Consider the following 13941-nt stretch of genomic DNA (forward strand, 5'->3'; position numbering starts at 1 on the left):
GAATGGGAGTGAGCAGCTAGAGAAAGCTATGGAGGAGGTGTTGGATGATGATGATGAGGTGAAGGTGGAGAAGAGCAGTGTGGAAAAGATGGAGAAGCATAGCGACCCAGAGACCCGAGTCTCGGAGCCCGGACCTGCAGGTAAAGACTCTGGTTTTCGGTCCATTTATAGTCATTGTGTCCATATGCAGGTAGTTACAATCTGTCTGTTTCTTCCAGTTAGCAAAATTTTCATTTTTACTTACTTACTTCTTGGCAGCATACACATTGCAGCTTCACATTTCCCAAATGTTATTGGATTTAACTGGTAAAACTAGAATGCACCAGTGTCTCTGTGACAGCATATGCAGTTTGTCATGTTTTAGCGAGCCTTGATCACGTAGCATTCAGCATGTGGGACAGTGAATCACAACAAATACTTGATGGACCAGTTCGGCCAAAGTAAAGGCTCAAGCCATAATGGAAAACAAACATTGCAAATAAAAGTGCATTTTTTTCCAAGGCAAGGCTGGTATCTGAACTCTGACATTGACTTAACTGCTCTGTATATCAGCAAGGACAGGTTAGCCCAGACAGCTCAACAAACATCACTGCAAAAACAACACGCTAACATTGGTCAATAAACTGTGGCTCTGTTTGGCTCACTGGTATGGTTACAACTAACAGGTTCTAATCCCTCTGGGGCCCGTGGTTTAATGTCCTGGTCTTGCTTTTAAAATTGAAAATATCTTTACATCTCAACATCTACTGTGTTACTCTGGAGTGTGGTTGAAGCCCACTCTTTCAGCTTCCGCCCTTCAAACACTACTCAAGTGTAGCACAAAGGAGGATGTGTGTGTGCGACACTGTTAGCTTTCCAGTAAGTCTTCTCACTTTCAGGTGAAATGAAACATGAAATGAATAAAAGTGATACCATGTGTGAAAGAGGAAGGGAGCATTTGCTTATCTCTCGCTCTTCAGACCTCCAGTAGAATTAACTATATTGTTAATAATGGAGTCAGTAGTGCAACAAACTGCAAGAAATCAAGGTGTGTCAAAATTTTTGTACAGCACCATAAAATTATTTTTAAAAATACTGTATGTGTTTTAAAAACAGCTCTGAATGGTGAATGTAGGGAGACAAAGCAGGTTAAAATTAGATCGTTGGAAAACCACCTGCTCATGTGACTGCCTCATCAAATTTGAATAACGGAAATTATTGATTTTTGGGTGCGTGAAAATAATAATGACTTTTAAATTCATATGTGCCAGGTAGGCTAGTCATTAAAGTAAATACAAAGAAAATAAGTTTTTAAAATTCAACACCGTTTTACATTAGGACTGCATGTCTTTAATTATCCACTGTCAGTTGCTTAATTGTTCTCATCTTCAGTGATGCCAGTGTTTTGTGCTGCATTATGCTGAGTGAACTTACAGGAAATGGTTAGAATTAGCACCAGTCAGCAGTGAATGTCCAGCTGCAGCGCTCATTGTTGTGCTTCCTGTTTGCAAAGTGTGAAAGTACAAGGTCAAAGGTAATTACAAAGAAGACCCTGTAACTTCCTGTGTGGTTCTTTCTCACCTTCTGCTTATCTTTGCTCCTTCTCTGGTGTGTTATAGTCTGTTTCTCTCTCCTCTTAAATTCAACGGTCTGTTGTAGAGACGTTAGACTACAAGATGTGAAAATTCAGGAAATTTTAAGTTCTTGAGTTGTCTGTCCACAGAATCATTTCCAGCACCATCCAGTCCAACAGTTCTGGAGGAAGACAGCGTCCAGTTCAACAAGCTGTCCTACCTGGGCTGCACCTGGGTCAAAGCCCCCCGCAATGAGACAGAGGCACAGAAGGCCATGGCCACCCTGCGGGCTGAGAGTGCTATCCCCATCCCCATCACCCTGCACGTCCCCTGTGGACCAGATGGCTCTGTCAGGTCAGCCACATAGTAACACAGGAAGGGTTGCCTATTGTAACACAGTAGTCATGGATTGATGGGCATGTTTTGAAACTAATGAAACAGAAACCAGTGATACTGTAACTATGTTAGAGGCACATAAAAAGGTAAGACTCATACTGCATCACTAACTGTTTGGTTAAGGCAGCTGTATATAGAAGCTAGGAGATCAACCAAGACCAGATCATCTTAAGAGATATGCTTGTTAAATATACCCATCACATCTGATGCCTGTTACGGAGAAGTGAATTTATAGATGAAGTGGCGATTACATGAGTTGAGCAACTTTTCAACTGTCCTGAGTCATGACATGTTAAGATGAAATGTTTAGACATACCAGAGGAAATGAGACATGGCTTTTTTCAGACCATGCAGAAAATGTTAACATTTTCGTGACGTGGATGCTTTAACTCTTACTTGAATGCAAGCTTGGCTGAATACAAAGTTTAATGTCATCTATAGAAGTAGACTATTACACTATGTAACTTAGTTTAAGTTAAAAAATGTAAGATGTTTGCTCTATACAGAAATAGGTGTTCTAGAAAATGAAGTTGTAAGTATTAAATATTGGCAAAAAAGATATTAGTTCATCTAAAGGCTATTTACAAATTCAAATTTAGTAACTTTAATCTACCTTTACACTGATTATAATTCTGGAACAAAATAATAATTTTGAGATAAAAGATAAAATGTCTCTCTGCAGGATTGTGGACCAGGCCTCAGGTACAGAGATTGCCTCATTTCCCATCTACAAGGTGTTGTTCTGTGCTCGTGGACAGGAGGGTTCAGTTGAAAGTGACTGCTTCTCCTTCACCGAGAGTTACCGGAGCTCCGAGGACTTCCAGATTCACGTTTTCTCCTGCCAAATCAAAGAGGCCGTGAGTTACATCCATGTACTGCACATTACAGTATCACAAACTGCAGCTCAACATGGTTTTCACACTAGATCTAAGCTGTGTGGACCAGAACCCCACGAGATGACAGATGTTCAGTGAATTGTAAGACTTTCTGTTCTGCATTTATGGTAAAACATGGCAAATAATAAACGCATGCATATGTTATTTCTTGTACTGGGAGTCTCCCAATATACTTTGATAACGTCATGAAGTAGCGCTGGATCATGGGAGTGGTTGTCTTCATGTTATACTTCCACCATTACCATGAAATTGACAACTTTCTTCCGGGCAACCACATGCAACGCGCTGTTACCTTAAATAAAATCACAGATTTCTCTGGGTTTGAAAATTTTTGGAAACATTAATGACAATGTAAGTACACAATTAAACAAAATATACAACAAAAGTCTAGTTGAATCAAGACATTTGAATGTAGAAGTGTATATATTCTATCTTTTAAGAGAGCTGTTTGGAGCAGGAAGTACTGTAGTTAGTACTGACACTGGTACACCAGCTGAGGGCACTGTTGTCTTCTAGTGTCTTTTCTTAATAATCTCTGTTCTAATCTTGGGTTTATTACTCTCCCTTTATTTCCATGTTCTAACCATTTCTATTTGTTTATATTGATTCTATTTACTCATTTCCATATAAATCTTTTATGCTTGATCTTAAATTCCTATTTTTATTGTATTCATTCCTCCTTCCAACCTCCAGATTACATTGCATTACATTATATTACTTTTATATTACATTTACTTAGCTGACACCTTTTATCCAAAGTGGCCTACAGTTAGTGCATTTAGTGATGTGGACACAACCCAAGAAAATCAAGAATCCTGCAACCAATTCTTTCCCGAGCTCTTCTCTTTATGTCCATTAAGCTCCTGTCTTTCTTTCCCTTTTCCATCCAGGTCAGTCGTATCCTGTACAGTTTCTCCACAGCCTTTAGGCGTTCTTCACGGCCGGCAGACATCAGGGACACGGCACTGTCCAGTCCACCTGACAGCGACCTCTACACTTTCACAGTCACATTGGAGATCAAAGAGGACGATGGCAAGGGCAACTACAGGTACTTGGTGCACACGTACAAACACATGCAGATACACACACTTCAGTTAAATAATATGTGTCTGAGTACAGTGGGTCGATACATTTACAAGAAGTATGTTACCTTCATATCTTTTATACTACTGTGTGTGTTTTTTATCAGCTCAGGACTGTTGGTATGACAGATAAGTTGGTAGTCGGAGAGCTTTATGTGCTGCCGCAGTACAGTTTTATCTCACTGTTATTGTTCATCTGTAAACAGCATAAAGCTTATCGACACAGTAAGACAATTTTTCCATTCTCACAAGCCATCATATTTCGAGTGCTTTTGAGAATTGTTTTCAGTTTTCTGTTCTTCTTCTGAAAAAAAAAAAATGGCACTATAGCTGTTCTGAAAGCACGTCACATATAAAACACTCAAAAGACCTAAGAGAAGGTAGGTCGTTTTAACTGGGTTAGTCAAACTGGTGATTAATCTCTTTAGCAAAGAAATTGACACTAAGACAGAAAGAACAGTAGCATAAAATAAATTACATTCAAAATACCATTACAATACATCAAAGGATCACAGTAAAACAGTATTCAGATTTAAAATGGAATCACATCCCTATGATTAGGTGTAATAACCCTTCCTCTCTCCTCTTCCTCTCCTCAGTCCAGTGCCTAAGGACAGAGATAAGTTCTACTTCAAGCTGCGACAGAGCATTCAGAAGAAGGTCGTGGTTTCAGTTCAACAAATGTGCAACAAGGAGCTTGGCATTGAGAGGTGAGGATCACTGTGAATAAAATGATTATGCATGACATTCTTCTTGGGCTTGGGGTTGCAATGAGGTCTTATACTGCATTTATTCCCCACCTTTTTTTATCTTATCTACCGAGTAGTTTAACTTTCATTCAGTCAATCTTGGAGTTGGCTTTCAAAAGTAAGGAATTTCCAACCCTCAAATCTTTAAATTTCTATCCTTCCTTCTGCTTATGTTTTACTTTTTGGGGTTTGATTTTCTACATGACTGGTTTCACCTGATATACTTTGAAAAGAGGGTTTGCCTTTTACACTATCTTGGTGCTGCACCACCAGAGTTTGGAAGGCAGATGTCTCGCGAGGACAAATGAGCTGAACTAAAGGAGGTAATGATGTTGAGCTCAAAGACACAGCTCTAAACATGCTGGGTATGCACACAGCATACAGAATCTATTGTCATAAACTGCATTATGGTAAATTATACAATGTCTTTCCAGATGAACATACCAGCATGCTGTGCATGGCTTGATTTCACAAAGACAGTGCACAAACTGTGTGGTCAAAATACTGCAGAGAAAGCAATAGCAACAAAAAAAGCCACACAAATAGAGCATAATATAAATAACACCCCAAAAGAGGAAAACTGGTGTACTTAAATCACTTTCGACTTCCTGCAGTCTCTCTCATTTTTATATTTTAATATGCTTGAGCAGCAAGTCGGCACCAAAGAAGTAGGTCATCGTCATCACTCCCCCTCCTCTTATTCACTCCCTCTCCTCCCATTGAGAGACAGACACCTGCCCTCTCCTTTACTTTAAGTGTATGTGGAAACTTCTATTGTGCCCAGAACTGAGCCTGTCTGAGGTGTTCAGCCCATGTTTGACAACACTTTATTTAACTGACATCAATTTCAGTAATCGCCACAGACTTAATGGTGAAATTTTTTGAAATATGGTTTTAGTTCTGTGGATGCAGCACATTATGTTTTATAATGCAGCTTATTTGCTTATTTTGCAGCTAAATGACGCCTTGCTTTGAACTAAAAAAGTATTTTACCTCTTTCTGTTCACACTTACAAATGATGCCTCTTTTACAAGACACTTGACCCTTACCTTTTTAAACTCAATGTGAGCCATCCTGGGTTAGTGCCGGGTTAATTGTAAATGTGTACTTATGTAAACGGAGGTACCTGTGCTGACCACTTGGTGGCACCTCCAACCTAAAGCTGAGAGGACTTTACTAAAACAAGTGACTATGTTGGCTTCGTCTGATGAACTGGAAACAACATAAGCCACGCTGCTTTAGTACACTGTAGATTGGATGGAGGACTTCATGGACTAACTGTTGATGGAACAGACAGCTTTAGCCACCTTAGAATTATTTATTGTTATTTTATTATTATTTATTGACTCTGCAGTGGAATTAGTGATTATCGATTTGTTGTTTTACCTTCTGTGTTCTTCCTTCTAGGTGTTTTGGGATGCTGCTGAGTCCAGGACAGAAAGTCTGCAATAGCGACATGCATCTACTAGACATGGTGAGCAGAACACACCTTAGCCTCATCAAATAACTTGGCAGGCTTTTTTTTAAAAATGTTTTTATTAAAACTGATTTAGCATATCAAGAGTTAACAGACCTGCAGGTTAATAATCTATACACCCACCAATAATTGGCGCAAGTATTGTACTTCATCCCTGTTTTTCTCAATTTTCCTTTCCCACTTTATATATGGAAACTGACTTTGCGTACTTGTTCAACATGTTCCATCTGTATTTTTATTCAATATTATACATTTTAAACATCCCCAGAAATATTGCAGTTTACTTAACAACAAGATTTTTAAAAGTACGTAAGCATTGCATTAATACCTACACAGGAGTCGATGGGAAAGAGCTCAGATGGAAAGGCCTATGTGATCACAGGAACATGGAACCCCAACCTGGCGGCCTTCCAGCTGCTGAATGAAGACACACCTAAAGGTGAGGCCAGTTATTGGCCACAGCGCATACCTTGAAGCCTGGCTTGATGGATTTGCAAGATCACATGATTACATGATCTTGCGAGTCCAGCTGCTTTGTGAGTTAATAATTCAGTGCACATGACAGCAATTTGTTCCCTGTTTTTTGAGTAAATGCGCATTTTGGCTGCATTTATGATCTGTGTTAAACAGAACCCACCCACCAGTGCCTGGTTACTGGTTGTTCACACACATATAATTATTTCCATACATTATTGTCACAAATGCGATGTGGGACTGCACAAAGCTCAAGGTCATGTCTGGGAAATCTGCAGTGCTTGTACGTGAGGTTGAATGTGATAATTGCCTTCATCGATTCTCCAGCATAACATACACTGGTACCTGGCCTTGCGACCCATTTTTTGTCAAAGCTCTGCATGTTTTCATGCATTGAAACATGAACAAATCATGTCAACCAACAGAGCTGTGGAGCAAGTTTGTGAGATACAGAATTGAAAGCAGCGTTTTGATTAAATAATTTTTATGCAGTTTGTTTTGCAGTCCTGTCTGGCGTTCATACAGTTACGCAGGTCTCATAGTTTTTGTTCCTCTCTCTTTTTATTTTCATGATGATGCTTGTCATAACACAGTTCATAAACCAGGCCATGATGGAAACAAGTACAGGGCTTACAGGGTTTCAGGATGGCCCTTTTTGTGCCCTTGTGTGCTTACTGTATGTACTATTGTATTAAAAACATTGAGGACATTTAATGTATATTTATTATTCATTAGAGAAAGAGGGAGGCTTTATTGATTTGGTCATATTTTTTTTCTGAATGTTAACATCTAGACCTGACTTGAAAAAGTATGAGTATGAGTATTCATGAATTAGGTACACACAATATCGAAAACAAACATAAAAGGTACTATTTTGAGTTACTGCCTGAAAAAAGTACATGTGTGTTCAAAATTCTGAGTGTGCTTGGATCAGCTTATTGGAGTTGAAGAGTTGAGACCAGTGTTGTCTTTTTGAAAGGGAAGCATTTACATGTGTTCAGACCGGAGCCCACACAGTCTATCCAGGCTTCAGGCTGAGAGCTTGCCACACCAAATCCATTACAGCTAACAAATTGGACTACTTGGCAACTTGCTGACCTGAAGGCTCTGAGAGTTTGACTTGAAGGTGGATGGCAGAGCTGTCAAAGCTGTCTACCTTGTGGGAGGCAGTATAGAGTTTGACTAGCTAGCTAGCACGCACACACTTACACACACACACTTTCACGTGAATCCGTCCACATCATTACTGGCAGATACAAGTCAGAAGTGCTCAGAAGGAGTTGATACATTGTCAAATTACACTTAAAGTTGAATTATTTACAAAAGGAAAATGTCAGTTCATGCCAGTACTTGAAAGTGACTTGTTCTCACACATTATCATGCATTTTGTTGTGATGTTGGTGGTGACTTTCAAAGCAGAAGTTATGAAACAGTTGACATCCCTCTGGGTTCACTGCTCAGGGTCAAAATTCTTGTTGAGCAGTTTCTCGCTGAGCAATTTATTTTGTTAATGGATCAATGATTAAATCATTCAAGCTCTGGGGATAAAACTGGCAGCAAAAACGTATCGATTTTTTTAATAGTCTTTTTTCACTTGACTTGCTGTCCAAAATGACCTTGGGTATTCTTCCTTTTTTCAATCTGTATACAAGTTAATCTACCATTCCCAAACTTTATTTTACTGGCTGTAAGGAACTAGTGGTTGCAATTAATCAACTAAGTCTATATATGACTTGTAGCCACTGTAACCACATCTAACCAACACCCGGGGAGCCTGAAGCATCATAAGACATCTCTCTATTCTCAGTAAAGAGAAAACTATTTCAGCATCAGTGTTAAACTTCACACGTCCTTTTTTCCCCCCAAATGATTATTTTTAACCAGGAGAAACCAGGACATTTTCATAATTGCAATCTATATTAAGGTGCTGTTTGTTCATCTCGACTTTATAATTGGACTGTCCCAAGAAGCAAAAAGTGATTGTTCGGTTTGAGGCTCACATATCTTGTTATTTTTTTGTGTTAAACCAAAACCTCCTCTGTTCTATGAAATAAATGTATAGACTTCAGTTGTAAAGTCCTTATCCACCAGGGGGTGTGGCATCCCCACAGGATACATGGTGTTGGATGCCCTACCTCCTTGTAGAGACACGTAAGATGAATAGCAAAAATCTCTTCAGCTTACTATGTACGGATTTTCTGAATTAATTAATTTATCAAATTAAAGTTAGACTGTTTTATTAACTTTTAAAAGAAAAAAGCCATCATAAAAAAGTTTTTTTTTGTCATTTTCTACCTGAGAGGTTAGTGCAGACTTTCTAATGTTGCTGTAAGTCCTTCAGAGAGACCTCAGTAAGTCTGCATTTGGCTAGTGGACAATTCTTAGCCTGGTTATACTTTGAATACTCTGAAAGCTGCAGAGCCTGTTTCATGTTTACCAAACACTGTAATCAAACCTTTAAATGGTATAGACAACAAATAGATCGTCTTCGCTGACTAAAATCTCTTTAAATGAGATTGATTCATTTTAGATAAAAAGAAAGACAAAAGGGTCTTGCATAATACAGTGCCTCCACAATAACCTTGCTTGTGTTCTTGTTCTGCCTTTTTCTCTCTGGTTTGCTCCAGATAAGCAGGTCTACGTGACAGTGGCTGTGGACCTGGTGGTCACTGAGGTGGTGGAGCCAGTTCGCTTCCTGCTGGAAACTCTGGTCAGGGTATATCCATCAAATGAACGCTTCTGGTACTTCAGCCGCAAGACCTTCAGTGAGACCTTCTACCTCAAACTCAGACAGGTATCTCTACTGCAATAGAACCTGCACCCATCTTCATACCTTACATATACTCTCTCTAAACTACAGTCTGTCTGCTTGGCTGACTAACTATGAATTTAAAAAGAGGTTTGTGGGCTTTTAGTTTATAAGTTGTGCATTTTCTGATTGTCAGTTGCTCGATCAGGACAATATTTTCCCTCAAATGGTATTGCCTATTTGATTAGTAGGGTGGCACCTGAGACAATAAACATGAGACATCAACGTGTGAATAACAGACTGTACAGAGTGCAGTACAGACACTGACCTCCAGTTACTAGAAACCGTAAGGATTCCTGGATCAGTGTCATAACATCGTTGAGAAGAGCAGTCCAGTTGGCCCCAAGTTATTACTTCTAGGTATCTTATGTCTTTAATTATTAATTTGCACATTTGTTAGTTAAGTTAGGCAGGATCTATTTGGTTGGCTAATTTGTGATTTGTTTCTAGACAGTTTCTAGTTGATTTGTTGTAAGACAAAATGAGGATTTATATTGTAGGATTTTATGGACTGATGATTTTGCCGTTCTGTGTACACCATGATAACTATCCCTGTATTATTTCTGGGTATAGATACACCATTGTAAAACACTTTCCAGGTCGGCTTATTGATCAAATTGGATTTTTATTAACTGTTTGCATCTGTGATATAAAAAATAAGTACTCAATTTACTATATTAGCTAAAAAGACATTCCACTTTTGTTGTTTTAGCAACATCCAACAGTTTAACAATTGATTCTCCATCAAATTTTCAGAAAACTTCTCCAGAAAGTTTCCAATAGCACTACTTTTATATCAAAATCACCATTAAAAAATTGCAGATACTGCGATAGTGGATATTGTAGCCCCATCTGTATTTGGTTGGTTTACTTAATGATTTCATTTTCAGGATCAGGATAAAGGTTTAATGTTTGCCATAAAGACATTTTTGCCAGTTTGCATTTAATACTAATACTAATATCTTAAAATGATTGTGGTTATGATTTGTTAAATATTTATGTTATAATTAAGGAAATGAGCTATTGTCACTGTGTACAGTACATCAGTACCAATACATTCTATGATGATTTATCCAAAGCATTCTCACCCACTTTCCTTATTCAAAAATAAGAACTCGGAATAAATCAGTCCAAAATCAACTAAATATAAACTGCAATGACATAAATGAATAAATAGATAAATTATGTTTGGGAGTCTGAGTAGAGACCTCTGGCTCAGAAAACTGTCAGCCATAGTGCTTGTTCAGGGTGAGGCTAATCAAGTCAAAACAAGTTTACTGATATGGTATTAGAGCTACAAACAGCATCACTTCCCAACTCAGCCCAAGCTCTCCACGAAGACTAGGGAAATGTGGAGCGAGCAGCTTACAGGATGTGTGGAGTGGAGGAGGAGGTCAGAGCAGGCAGCTTGGAGGCAGGGTGGTGTGTCACTGGCCAGTCAAATGCTGCACCCAAGAGAGCTGAAACACTTGGTCATTGCGAGATATGTGCTGAAAGATGCAAATGTCTCATCAGCTGACTTACATTTCTCTCTTTCCATCTGTGTTTCTCTTACTTTTCCCTCCTCTGTTAGTCTGCCTGTCTCTCAATGTCAAGCCGGTGCATTGATGTTCAACATATTATCCCCTCTCTCCAACGACACAAAATCTGTGACAAATCTCTCTGTACTGTAAAATTTAGGATATAAATTGTATGTGTTTGCACAGGTCAAGATTTTAGTTGTCTGTGTGCTAAACGGTTATCAGATTTATTTGCCTTGTGAGCTGATGTCAGGCAGCCGAATGATACGATACCAACCGCAATCCACTGATTTGATGGGTTTACTTGATAGCAGCAAGTGAACTGTATCTTTCCTGAATCTTACTGTTAATGTGTAATGACAAACATCACCCTAAAATGTTCACCTCTTTTGAGTTTCCTTACAGCGTGTCTGATTAAAAAGTGCAGAGAGAGAGTGAAGAAAGCACATTCACTTACCACCCGCCAACACAAGGACACCCAGCCTGAGCAGTTGCTGCAGGTGCTTAAAAAAATACAGCTAAGCTGTAAGCCTCCTCTCCCCTGTTAAAAAGCAGATCTCCTTTAGTAGGCCGTGGGGAGCTGGCAAAGCAGTGGAGCGTGGGGAAGCTTTGGATTGTAGGGAGCTAATAAGAGGCTCTGTCTCATTATTGGCATGTGGGTAATTAACAGCGGCGGTCTGACTCGTCCGCCTGATTGCCTCTCTAGTTATCTCCTCAGTAAATGGAAGAGTGTTGGGCTGCTGCTGTGGTTAAGAGCTAATTAAAAGATAATATTGTGTGGAGGTTTTTGTGGAAGATGGCAATCAGAGGTGATACACACACATAAAATATCTTGCGCTATTGTCTTATTTAGGCAAAACTGTCATCAAGTCAGCTGCAGTACAAGGGAGGAATTATCTGTGCTACCTTCTCTGAATGTTTTATGTTTCTACTTAACTGGAAAATGTGTTTGGTGTCTGCTTTACTGTGGAGGCAGAACTGCCAGGGCTGTGTCAAGTCCAACCCGATTTCAAGATGGAGTTCTGTTAAGTTCAAATCAAGAAGACCAGATATAGATGGGGTTGAGACTAATTGAAGACGTGAACTGAAGAAAATATGTAGATTTATATATAAATATCCCGAGTATGAGCACTGCCATCTTGCATTTTTGATGTCATTTGGAGCTAGAATCTGTGCCAAAGTGATCAGGCGGTGTAGGCACAGTATCAAGCTCCCACCCATACACCTGCCAACTCAATCACCATGTTTCCCCCTTTTATAGCGTCGTATAACTAATTAAACTAACTTGTCAGAGAAAACACTTGAACATAGATTAAAACATACCTTAAATGATAGAAACCATCTTTAGGAAAAATGTATTTGACATGTTGTTTTTAGTTTGGACCATGTCCCATTAGGTAACATGCAATGGGAGGGGTTTTTTAACTTGACTGTGGCAAGCAGCAGGGAGCATTCGAGATGTTTTGGGTTAACTTTGGGAAGTCATGTCGTCCACCTTTTATATACAGTTGATGGTTGATACCAGTTTGTATGATTTTAGGATGAGCCACAAAAAACTTGAGCCAGCATTCAGAAGTTGATGGAACAAAACAGAGAGAGATACCTGTAGTTTTTGAGAGAAATGTAACCATTGTTTAAGATGCCAGCGGTTGAGAATTGCGAGATAAACACTTTGTGATATTAAAAGGACACACTGACTGTAAATGCAGTCCTATTATTTTGTGAACAATAACATTCAGCTGGCCTTTCTTTGTGTATCAACAAACAATGTTGTGTAACCTTTTTTCCTCCTTTGCGTTTCTTGTTATAAACCCACAGTAGATGATCCTGTGTTTGAACAGTGGGCCTTCTAGGGCCCACATTTCTGTCCCAATTTTCTCAATGTTCAAAATTAATTTGTTACCTAAGCCTCCTCAAAAATGTCTTGAGGAAATGTCCAGGCTTCATATTCTCTCTTAAGTTTGTGCTCTCATCACTGACTTGAGTTAGTCATTAGACGCCATGCAAGTGGGCAGATCAATGCAGTGCATTGATCCATTCTACAAGGTGGAGGAGAGAGGCGACAGCATTGCAGTAATTGAATAGACCTGAAATTAACATCAGCAGCTTATGGCACCCAAGGTCAAGTCTGCTTGTGTATTTGCTCTCTTGTGCATTTCTTTACTCCATTATGATGGAATTAAGGAACAGTTAAAAACTGTATTGAGCAAGTTTTACTCTCTGGACCTCAAAACAAACTGTGATCATATAGATCCTCTATTCTTTTGGCGCATTTGTTAGTTAACATTTTCCTAAAGTATTCAACATTTCACACAAAATGCATTTCATAACTGAAAAGGAGCCACGGTAAGAAATCACAAAGCAAAGATAAACAGAGATGTTCTGCCATGTATTTCAACAACGTTTTGCAACAAAAGTATGATCACACATTTTCTTACTCTCCACATACACATGTGAGCTTGTTAGATGCCAGTGGCTGTCTGTGCTTTTTTATGGCTTGCCTCGTTCACCCCTGTGACTTCTGCTAGATTGACGGCTTAATTGAGGGGTGGCACGCAAACTCTTTGCATCCCACCTCAGTTTTCTGTCAGTGGTGTTATCTGATGGGACAGTGAGCTGTCTGACCTGACAGGCTGGTGAGACAGTTAGTCAATGTCAGGTCTCAGGAAGGTTATGTTGATTGTCTTATTGAGATTGACCCTAGTGGGTGGTGTGCTGCAGGGCATTTGCGACTACTGCCTTTTAGTGGTAGCCGAATAGCCAAATATTCGATTGATGACAGGAGATTTATCATAACTCTTTAACCCAAGAAAAGTGATCCATTCACATAAAAAAAGGTCTTGTGATTGGCTCTGAGAGACTATTTACAAATGAGCTGCAATCTGATTCAACTAAACTCCCAGCATATTTGTCTGAGCTGGAAATGCAGTTTGACAATGCAACTGCTTTCTTGCAATGATAGCAGGTGTTTGTCCTTCTCTGAAT

At 39.2% G+C, this 13941-nt stretch overlaps 1 protein-coding gene across 1 annotated transcript in view; it reads left to right on the forward strand.

Annotated features, from left to right (window-relative positions):
• The first annotated feature begins 6 nt into the window (after positions 1-6).
• rabgap1l (RAB GTPase activating protein 1-like) overlaps positions 7-13941 on the forward strand; it is a 115744-nt gene continuing 101809 nt past the window's right edge. The window contains exons 1-8 of the mRNA XM_084354058.1: positions 7-140; positions 1703-1907; positions 2632-2806; positions 3736-3893; positions 4527-4637; positions 6084-6150; positions 6490-6592; positions 9255-9421. Coding sequence (XP_084210184.1) covers positions 29-140; positions 1703-1907; positions 2632-2806; positions 3736-3893; positions 4527-4637; positions 6084-6150; positions 6490-6592; positions 9255-9421 — 1098 coding nt within the window. The 5' untranslated portion in view covers positions 7-28. The remainder of the gene's footprint in view (positions 141-1702; positions 1908-2631; positions 2807-3735; positions 3894-4526; positions 4638-6083; positions 6151-6489; positions 6593-9254; positions 9422-13941) is intronic.

This window comes from Pagrus pagrus (genome assembly GCF_965226575.1).
Source record: "Pagrus pagrus genome assembly, chromosome: 6".
NCBI classification, from domain to species: domain Eukaryota; kingdom Metazoa; phylum Chordata; class Actinopteri; order Spariformes; family Sparidae; genus Pagrus; species Pagrus pagrus.